The sequence below is a fragment of the Eurytemora carolleeae genome, unplaced genomic scaffold (assembly GCF_000591075.1).
Source record: "Eurytemora carolleeae unplaced genomic scaffold, Eaff_2.0 scaffold629, whole genome shotgun sequence".
Lineage (NCBI taxonomy): Eukaryota > Metazoa > Arthropoda > Copepoda > Calanoida > Temoridae > Eurytemora > Eurytemora carolleeae.
Window position 1 is genome coordinate 166823 of NW_019396768.1, and position 10645 is coordinate 177467.

The 10645-nt window shown below is 33.8% G+C and overlaps 2 protein-coding genes across 2 annotated transcripts in view; one reads left to right on the forward strand and one right to left on the reverse strand.

Annotated features, from left to right (window-relative positions):
* The window catches only part of LOC111708447 (choline transporter-like protein 4), a 5414-nt gene extending 4821 nt beyond the window's left edge, over positions 1-593 (forward strand). Inside the window, exon 9 of the mRNA XM_023481824.1 lies at positions 487-593. Within this exon, the coding sequence (XP_023337592.1) occupies positions 487-593 (107 nt within the window). The remainder of the gene's footprint in view (positions 1-486) is intronic.
* A 3024-nt stretch (positions 594-3617) lies between these two features.
* Positions 3618-5630, reverse strand: LOC111708457 (tubulin alpha-1 chain). Its single transcript, XM_023481833.1, has 3 exons — positions 5520-5630; positions 5303-5384; positions 3618-4964 (listed from the first exon to the last, which is right to left on the reverse strand). The coding sequence occupies exons 1-3, from the start codon at positions 5520-5522 to the stop codon at positions 3697-3699; spliced, it is 1353 nt and encodes a 450-aa protein (XP_023337601.1). The 5' UTR covers positions 5523-5630; the 3' UTR covers positions 3618-3696.
* Positions 5631-10645: the final 5015 nt, after the last annotated feature.

A 10645-nucleotide genomic window follows, 5' to 3' on the forward strand; every position in this document is an offset into this window, starting at 1 on the left:
GCAAACTTTGTTATGGTTTTGTATTGCTGAATTCTAGAAGATATATGATTTTTTAGAAAATTAAGTTTTAAAATGTTGGAGATCATTTTTACCTTTTAATTATACCAAAAATTCAAGGCGCTTCGCGCCCTTCTTTCTAGGCTTTTAGGGTGCTTCGCGCCCATCTTCTATTTAAATTGTGAACATGTTCTTTTTGTTTACATTTAAAAACAAAGAAGAAAAAAGTTTTGCGGAGATTTAAAAAAAAAATCGCGGATTTTCAAGAATTTAAATTTTTTTATAAAATTAAAAACCTTTAAAGCACATTTTTTTAATTTTTATCATTCATAAACCTTCCCTGTGGTCACGTGATGTCCCACAAAAAATTTGGGCCCGATCGGTTCAGTCGTTTTGACGTTTATTGGATACAAACAGACAAACAGACAAGCCAAATTTATATATAGATTTCAAAATTTTGTGTAAAGAATAATTCTTTTATTATTGTAGAGAGAAATGAGAATGCGGAGAACCCCCAGTATTGTATGTCTAAAAATCTTATGAAAATACTAAATCTAAAAAGAAGCAAGAAATCCACGAGTAAAAAGTCTGATTAGAAAAGTTAAAATTTTCTTGTTTTGATATAATTCAATAAATAAACTAGAAAATAAACAATATATGTCATGTCTATTTTAACCTCCCACCCTTCACTAAACCCTACTACAGTGCAAATTACAGCAGAACACACTAAAAGTGCAAATTACTGAAGAACACACTGAAAGTGCAAATTACAGCAGAACACACTGAAAGTGCAAATTACTGAAGAACACACTGAAAGTTTAGTTTTGGGTGGCATTTAACTTAATATTTTGTCCATTTTTTAAGAAGTGGCCTTTTTTTGAAAATTTTATTTTTGGGTTATTCATTTATTTTGAGATTGCTCAAAAGTTTAGAAGTCGCCTAATAAAGGTATCCTATTACAGTGATAACCAGAAAACTATGGAATATGAAAACGACATTAAAGCAATACTAAATTGCATTCAATGTTGTTACAAAGCGAATACCTCAACTAGTGAGTTATTAAATCACTTATTACATAAAATGGGTCTGTTTACACTTCACAATTGCTGTGCCTCATGTTTATTGGATTATTTAAAGTCATAACTGGAGTCTAAAAGTCGACTTCCTTTTCCGGAGTTTTCTGGTAATCACTGCATAACCGACGAAGAGTAAAAGAAGTTTTATTTGCTTTCTAACAACATCAAATACACTTAAGTATTGTTATAAGTCGTCTTCCTATTTCAGACTTTTCTTGTTTTCACTGTAATAAAACGCGCATTCAAACAAAATGTGCAAAATAAAAATACACAGGGTGAGTCATAAAGTGTGATTAGCGGCACCTGGTACAAAACTGTACCTTTTTTATGCAACTCTTCTGTATGATGTTTTTTCAATATTTTTTGAAAAAATCCGCAAACCTTTTTTTCTCTCAAAATCCAAAGTTCAGAAAAGCAAAAATTTCTATGTAAATTTTATCGATCAAAATCTAAAATTTTATAAAATTTAAATCACAGAATCAAAGAAAATTCGCAAAATTGTAATGAGAAAATTTGCAGCTTTTAGTTCTAGCCTAATTTTAAAAAAAAATATAAATTTTACACCATGCGTCGCTAATCACACTTTTTTTTGACTCACCCTGTAAAGTTTACAATTAACGCATCATAGGCTCTAAACTTAAATACCGAACTAGATTAGACATCTCTGAATCACCGTGTAATTGATATGTGTAGTTGAATGTGTATTAAATTACGTGAATTTAGATAAACAAATGTAAAGTTATCTGTTAAGTATTTCAAATTATTATCATTATCACTTTCTCAATTTAAGATTAATATATTTCAATCCCTCCCCCCTCTCTAAAAAGAAAAAATTAAGTGTGAAAATTTTTTATTTTGAAATCAATGGTGAACATTTGTTAATTTTTAAATAAATGGTGAAAATTTTTTATTTTTAAATATTTTTTTAGTTTCAATACCTGAAAAAAAAATAATAATGCAGTTTTGTGCCAATAGCATTAATTTGTATGTTCTTAATTAGATAGTGAAAAAATTAAGAATGTCTAAATGGGAAATGTGGTGCCCCCTTTAGGGTTGTTAATCGTTTTTGTAAACGATCGTTAAACTATCGTTTTTTGTTTCGTTTTCAAAAAAGATCGTTTCGTTTTCGGAAAATAAATATCGTTTTAGAAACGACCCACTCGTTTTGAACTTTTAGAAAACGAATAGCCATCGTTTTTGAAAACGATCGTTTTTGTTAAAACGATTTGCGACCGTTTTTTATACGATTGTTTAAAAAAACGAGTGTTTTTGAAAAAAGATCGTTTTTGAAAAAAACGATAGTTTTTTGAAAAAAATTCTTATTTACAATTATGTTAACGATCGTTAAAGAAACGACGAATTTTATAAAAACGATCGTTTTAAAAACGACCATTTTTAATAAAATAACTTTTATAAAAAACGATCATTTCGTTTCTGATTTTTCGTCGTCGTTTTCATAACGAAACGATCGTTTATCAAAAAAATGAAAACGTTAACATCCCTAGCCCCCTTTTAACATTTAAAAAAAATCTTTCATAAACAAGCCATCGCGCGTCCAGTTGAATGAATGATTTTATTGACATTCTGTGAAATGTTTCTATGAGATAAAAAGAGTTTTCTAATTTGCATTAACTTTTTATCTTGAGTTCAAATTTTATTATCTTTAAATTAATTCGAAATTATAAATTCATGGAAAATTCGAAAATTCAACAACAAGCTGCCTGAGTAAAAATAATATTAAGCACAGGGATTTTCAGTCATATATGCTATAGTTTTTTTTCTTTAATTTACAAGAACTGTCACCAAAGTTCACGGGACTTATTTTATTTAAAAGGAACTGAGTTTTTGTCACAAACTTTTCAACCTGATAGTGTAAACCTATGATATTTCAAACTTAGATTATTCGGTCTAACAGGATTCATAGTTTGAAATTTCAAAGGCTTACGTCATCAGTTTGTAAAGATTTAGGGATTAGAAAATTAAAGTTTGTGACATAAACTCAATTCCTTCGTGATACAGTTGATTTTCTTTCTTGGTATATTGGATTTCGGACAGATCCACCATTTTGCCTGCAAGTAATTCCGAGTCATTATTATTATATTATTATATATTATTATATTATTATATTTTGATTAGTAACAAACTCAAGAGCTTACTTTAACAGAATTCTTCTTAGCTTTGAAAAGATAAAGGAAGTTTAGTTCATGTTACATATTTTTTAAGTATTAGACTATTTACCCCATATAATGGAACGTTCAATAAATTTTTGCTGAAATTTGATAAATTTTTAAGAACATAACAGAAAAATCTTTTAAATAAAGAATTCGTTAAGTGAAAAACTTTGATGACAAATATTATTTAAGTCTTAGGTTACAACTAAATAGCAACGATTTGTAAATAAAACAATAAACTTTATCAAAACTAAGATCTACGTTTTATGAATTTTATATTTTTAGCAACCAACGTGCACACTCACAGTAAACACTTGACAAATAAATCTCACAACCAACTTTTTTTAATTACATAAAAAAAAACAATAAGATATATATTGAAATATTTATTGATAAAAGCCGAATAATTAAATAAATAAAAGTCCAAGTTCTATTTAAAATGAAAAAGTGTCTTAATATTCTTCTCCTCCCTCTCCCTCGGCCTCCAAGCTGTCCATACCGACCTCCTCGTAATCCTTCTCCAGGGCAGCCATATCCTCCCTGGCCTCGCTAAACTCTCCCTCCTCCATGCCCTCTCCAACATACCAGTGGACAAAGGCTCTCTTGGCGTACATCAGATCAAACTTGTGATCCAGGCGGGCCCAGGCCTCAGCGATAGCGGTGGTGTTGGACAACATGCAGACCGCTCTCTGCACCTTGGCAAGGTCTCCTCCAGGTACAACAGTAGGAGGCTGGTAGTTTATACCAACCTTGAACCCGGTTGGGCACCAGTCAACAAACTGGATTGTACGCTTGGTCTTGATCGTAGCTATGGCGGCGTTAACATCCTTGGGAACTACATCACCTCTGTACAGCATACAGCAGGCCATGTACTTCCCGTGGCGAGGGTCGCACTTCACCATCTGATTGGCAGGCTCAAAGCAGGCGTTAGTGATCTCAGCCACGCTCAACTGCTCGTGGTACGCCTTCTCAGCCGAGATGACGGGGGCGTAGGTGACCAGAGGGAAGTGGATCCTGGGGTAGGGAACCAAGTTGGTTTGGAACTCAGTCAGGTCGACGTTCAAGGCTCCGTCGAACCTGAGGGAGGCAGTGATCGAAGAGACGATCTGTCCAATCAGACGGTTCAAGTTTGTATAGGTTGGTCGGTCTATGTCCAGGTTTCGTCGGCAGATATCGTAGATGGCCTCGTTGTCAACCATGAAGGCGCAGTCAGAGTGCTCGAGTGTGGTGTGGGTTGTCAGTATAGAGTTGTAGGGTTCTACTACAGCAGTTGCAACCTGAGGGGCCGGGTACACAGCGAACTCAAGCTTACTCTTCTTTCCATAGTCGACAGAGAGTCGTTCCATGAGAAGAGAAGTGAATCCAGATCCGGTTCCTCCACCGAAGGAATGGAAGATGAGGAACCCCTGTAATCCGGTGCACTGGTCAGCAAGCTTCCTAATCCTGTCAAGAACCAAGTCAACAATCTCCTTTCCAATGGTGTAGTGACCGCGGGCATAGTTGTTGGCAGCGTCCTCCTTACCAGTCACCAGTTGTTCAGGGTGGAAGAGTTGACGGTATACTCCGGTTCTGACCTCGTCAATTACAGTAGGTTCAAGGTCTACGAATACAGCTCGGGGGACGTGTTTGCCGGCTCCAGTCTCAGAAAAGAAGGTGTTGAAGGAATCATCTCCACCTCCCATCGTCTTGTCAGAGGGCATCTGACCATCAGGTTGGATTCCTAAAGAGAGACAACTTAAAAATTGTTCTTCTGCAAAGCAAATAATTATAAAGAAATAATTATTTACTTCAATGTTAAACAACATTGAACCAAAGAGAGGGGGGGTCAGATTCAGAATTATTGAATTGAAATTGTCTTAACCCAACCAATAAAAAATATATAATAATCATTTGGCTGAAAAAAAATTATCATTCACAAAATGAATAGGAGTGGGGGGGGGTCTGTCCTAGAGAACAATTTTTGGACCCCCCCCCACGATCCTGGTCCAATAAAAATATCAGGGATTCAATATTGTCATAATATTGTTCAAAAGTTGAGAAACATAATGTTCTCCTTACCATGTTCAAGGCAGTAAAGCTCCCAACAAGCGTTACCAATCTGACACCCTGCCTGTCCAACGTGAACGGAAATGCACTCTCTCTAAACAATAAAATAAATTATTGATATTTCATAAACGAATCGTCTTAAATATTTAAGCGGACTTTTATTATCAAGTTGACAAAATAAGATTTTTACTTTTATAAAAACAAATATATTACAATAAAAAAGTCTTACCATGATGTATAAAAAATGATCTAGAGCAGCCGAGTGATTAAGTCGCCGGGTAACTCGAGAATAACGAAAATTAGCAGCCGTTGGAATGGCGGGTTCACATTCACAACACCACCGCTCCCTTTCCTTTTAACCAATGAGAATTCAGCGAGCGAGCGTAGGGTCCTACAGAAATAAAATATTTGTAACTCTTCTTGGAAATTTTAGAAATTATCTAGAATTCAACTTTGCAGGCATAAAAAGTATAAAATATTATAAAAATTCAAAAATATACATAATTTTGTCAATTTGTAAATAGAAAAAACTGTACGACCCTAAAATTATTGACCAATCAAAGTGCAGGCAGCGAGACTTTACTTTCCTCTATTGTGAGTCACTCACCGGTTGAAGAAAGTTTGCGTGTTTCAAAAATAAATCATTAATTTTTGGAGATCCGAAAAATCGTCATGAAACAGAGTCATAATTGCAGCATAGATACTTATATATAAAGAGATGAATCATTTAGAGGAATTTTTTAGACCTCAAATAAGAAAATTATGTCGTCTGCTATTATATAAAATAAAAATGCACGCAATACTATTTGTTCTTCGAGACAAGCCAGGCATGACATATATCCTTCTGACGCTCGCATGCGTGCGCCTAGACTCCCTAGACAGGAAATAGCTTGAAGCGCGCACAACGCGCTTTACCGTAATTACACGAGAAATTGTATTGTACTGATATTTGAAATAAAACATTTACTTATGAAAGTAACTGCAGCATAGCTCCTGTAGCATGATTTCTAATACCCTTCAACTGAAAAATGTATCTGCTTGCAAAAATTATCATGTTAAATATATTGTTTTTTTTTAGGTTAAAAGTATTTAATTCTGGTAATTCCTAGATAATTCATTTGAAGTTAGACATTCAAGTAGAACTCATGCACAATTTCACTTAATTATGAACACGGATATCTAATTCATACTTACTTGACTGCCAAAGCTTCTAAGAGTATCACTGTAAATCGGACATTTCCATCTGTCACTTGACATTGCGATTACGATCCCTTTCAGTGTCAATTATTTTGTGAAGTATAATATTTCACTGATATTCATAACTTTTTAAAAATAATTTGTTAAAAAAAACATAATTTGATGCATATCTCTGTTAAGAAAAATGACATAAAAAAGAAAATTACAACACATTTTGATATATGTTATAGGTTTGAGATTATAATAATAGATTTGTATTTTAAAGGTATAGTATTCCACAAAATAAAAGACTCTGAGACAAAAACTATATGATTTATAATATTAAGTAAGTAAGTAATTATATATTTATGAAATGTAACAAAAATACACAAAATGAAGTGTTTAAGGAGAAAATTTTCAAGAACCTCCAAAAATAAAGGTTGTGGGAATATTTCCCCCCATTCTAGAAAAATATAAAAAATAGAAATTAAAGGAAAAGGAAAGGAATTATTGTGTATTTTTATTTCTTTAATTCGACTAATTTACATTCTAATGTTTTATTTTAAATGTTGTCAAAAATATCTTATTTAAAGGGCTGTATAGTCATAATTTCAAATCACTCTACAATCAAATATTAGCCTTAAACCTTAATCTGATCAATAATGGAAAAGATAACGTCGTTTTTCAATCTTGAAAAGTGTTTAATTCTGCTGATTTCTACATTGTTTCTGAAGCTAGAAACTTGCGTAAGAACTTCAGAAGTCACGTTTGCAGAGAAACCACAAATGAAAATAAACAGTTTTCAAAAACGGAAACATGAATATCTAATTCAAAGGAATTGAGTCTTTTCCACAATCTCTAACTTTTTAATCCTTATATCTCTGCAACCTGATGGTGTAGAAATTAAATATTTTGAATTCTGTTATTGTTAGATCAAGTATTTTCAGTTTAAAATGACAAAGATATGTTTGTTAATTCTAACTAAATTTAATTTTAAATGTGGCAAGTATAACCATTATGGCAAGTTTAACTTATGACAACTGTTACTTATGGCAAACATATTATGGCAAAGGTAATTATGGCTGAAGTATTTATGGCTAAAGTATTTATGGCAAATGTATCTGAGCCTGACTTGATGTTTAAAGTTTTGTTATAGGTTAACCGACCTGCAACAAAAATAACCTTATAAATTCAGAGGCGCAACCTAAGGGGGGGGGGTAGTCTATATAATCCCCCCCTTCGATTGAAAAAGAAAAAAATGTCCGCACAAAATAAAGGAAAAGACGAAATTTACATGAGTTTGCCTAGGAAAAGATCCAATATTCTAGGATTTCATTCTAAAAATGTGGACAATGCACAATGTATAATACACCCCCCCCCCATACTAAACACCTCTGATGCGCCTCTGCTTGAATTTCTTACCTATGTAATCTGTTCGTATTATTGAATGATATAATTCTAATAGAATTTTTAATTGTAATGCATGAAATCTATATCAACCTAACCTTAATCAATCAACCAACGTCTCAATCCGACCTGTCCCATCTTATACTACAAAAACAACGTTCAGGTCTGGAATTGCCTATAGTAGACAGTAGATCGGTTGACAAGTTACGATGACTTTAAAGCATATGTTTAAAACCTGGCGGAAAGAATTGATTTTGTAACGGTTGGGTGGTTTTACAGTATATATCCTGTTTGGTCGATTCTACACTCCTTATAAGTTTATATAAACCATTGACCAAACTCCCGGCTCTTCCGGACGGGGGAGGGGGAGGCCGGGGAGGAGGGGATGTTTTTCAACCCCACTCCCCTCCTCTTCATATAGGATTTAATTAATTTTTTCTCTATAGAAGACCTTCTAGGAACGTTTATCAGGAGTGATACTCAGCACCCCGTAAATACGCGTTTCTGATGTTTAAATAATTTGCCTTCAAAATTTACTTTATATGTATTCTATTAATATTAGGGATGTTTGTTTATGATTGTATACAATCATAAACAAACTAAATAATATTGTATACCATCATAAACAAACTAAATAATATTGTATACAATCATAAACAAACTAAATAATATTGTATACTATCATAAACAATCTAAATAATATTGTATACAATCATAAACAAACTAAATAATATTGTATATCTTTATTAAGAGAGTGAGTCGAAAAAAAGTTAGATTAGCATCGTCTTGTGCAAAATTGTCAGCTTTTTGTGAAAATCACATCAAATACATAATATACTAATTGCTTTTCTGGATGTCTGTCCATTTGTGTCCTATAAACACCGAAACAGCGAAACCGATCGGGCCAAAACTTTGTTTGGGAGTGGGACCTCACATGACCCCAGGAAAGGTTTATGAATTTCCAAAGTTGAAAAAATGTCCTAGCCGTTTTAAAGTTAGTTAAATCTTTATTTGTCTGGGTGTTTTTTTGTTTGTTTGTTTTTATGTTTGATCATTCAATCAAAACTCATGAATGTCTTGGCCGATAAAGTTAAATTTGGTTTTAGGTACTTTTCCAAAGGCATTTTCCCAATAGCGACTTCCCAAGTGGCAAACTTCCCGAGTGGCAAACTTCCCAAGTGGCAAACTTCCCAAGTGGCAAACTTCCCTAGTGACAATATCCCAAGTGGTAAACTTCCCAAGTGTGCAATTTCCCAAACGGCATCTTCCCAAAGGTTGGGATAAGCTATCTGAGGCACCGTAGGCTGCAATGGAGGCCGAGCGCAGAGGTCAGGATGGGCTAGAGGGATGATCGCTGAGGCTAAAACATGCTGGCGGCCGAACGCTGCGGCTAGGACAGAATTGGGAAATTGCTGCTTGGGAAATTACACATTTGGGAAGTTGGTCACTTGGGAAAAATCCTTTGGAAAAGTACCTAACATCTTAAAAGTTGTATTGGGGAACTCGGTAGAACCACAGGAGTGTTCATAACTTGTCTAAAAAGATATAAACGAAGAAGGTCGATCAGAAAACTAAGTTTCCACGCAGAGCTAGGTTCCTATGCAAGCTGTTTATAATATTCACGAACTGCAACTTATTGCCATTTTTTAACTCGTTGACAAAAGGAAAACGTGAGCATTTTTCACCATTAAGCCAATGCGACTTTCACCCCCCCCCCTCCCCCAACCCAACCTTACACAATAGAATGCAAACAGTTTTATATGCCCTCCTTATATTGTAGATTTCTAAATACAGGGTTACCCACAAAAGATGAGACTTCAAAGACGACTGTACTGTATAAAGTGTATACAGAGCTGAAAACTTCAGAATGGTGGATATCAGGATTAATGCTTGATCCTCTCTTTTTGATTATCTCAAGATTAACATAATCTTGCAAGATTATCTTAAAAGTGTATGAAAATCATGAAAAACTGTAATCATCTGAGAAACTGTAGCAGCCAATCAGAGAAAAGCGGACAACCAATGAGAGAACAGAAATATTCTCATTGGAGAAAACAATTAACAGATATCCAAGGAGAGGGAAAAAGAGTGGATTAGGACAAAAATGAAAAGTTTCCACAGTGGATATTCGGATCAAGAAGTCAGAATTAAAGTTTATCCATTCTGAAGTTCCCAGCTCTGGAAAGTTTGAGTGCTTTAATCCCCTATAATAAAATGTAAATAAAAATAATCACGATCTAAGGCTGTTAACGTTTTCATTTTTTTTTAAACGATCGTTTCGTTTCGATATCGTTTTCAAAAAGATCGTTAATCGTTTTCTAACAGTTCATAACGAGTGGGTCGTTTTTAAAAACGATTGAAAAACGAAACAAAAAACGATCGTTTTCAAAAACAATGAACAACTCTAGATACAGCTACACTAAGAGTAAAATTGAGTTTGTACTGTTCCTCGGACCAACTATATGCAGGGTTACAATACTGATGCTGCATAAATCTTCAAATGCCACGATCTAACGATTTACTTTTTTCTTCATGCATTGAATATAGTTTGCAAAGTAATAACCCAAGTTTATAAATCTAGGAGAAAAGTAAAGGAAAATAATAAGTATTTACTATTTAAGAACAATAATTGCGTTTCGTGCTTCTTATTTAGCAACAATTTTACCTTTTAGATGCTGATTTTCTATCACTAATAATGATGGATTTTCAAAATCTTAATAGTCGACATTTAGTTCCAGGCATAAACTGTCCCTGAAGCCATGAGAGTGATCA

Bases quoted from the DNA above. Each gene is read 5' to 3' on its own strand.
- LOC111708457 (XM_023481833.1), bottom strand. The intron at 4,965-5,302 runs GTAAGGAGAACA...GTCTCTCTTTAG, and splicing joins GCTTTACTGCCTTGAACATG to GAATCCAACCTGATGGTCAG.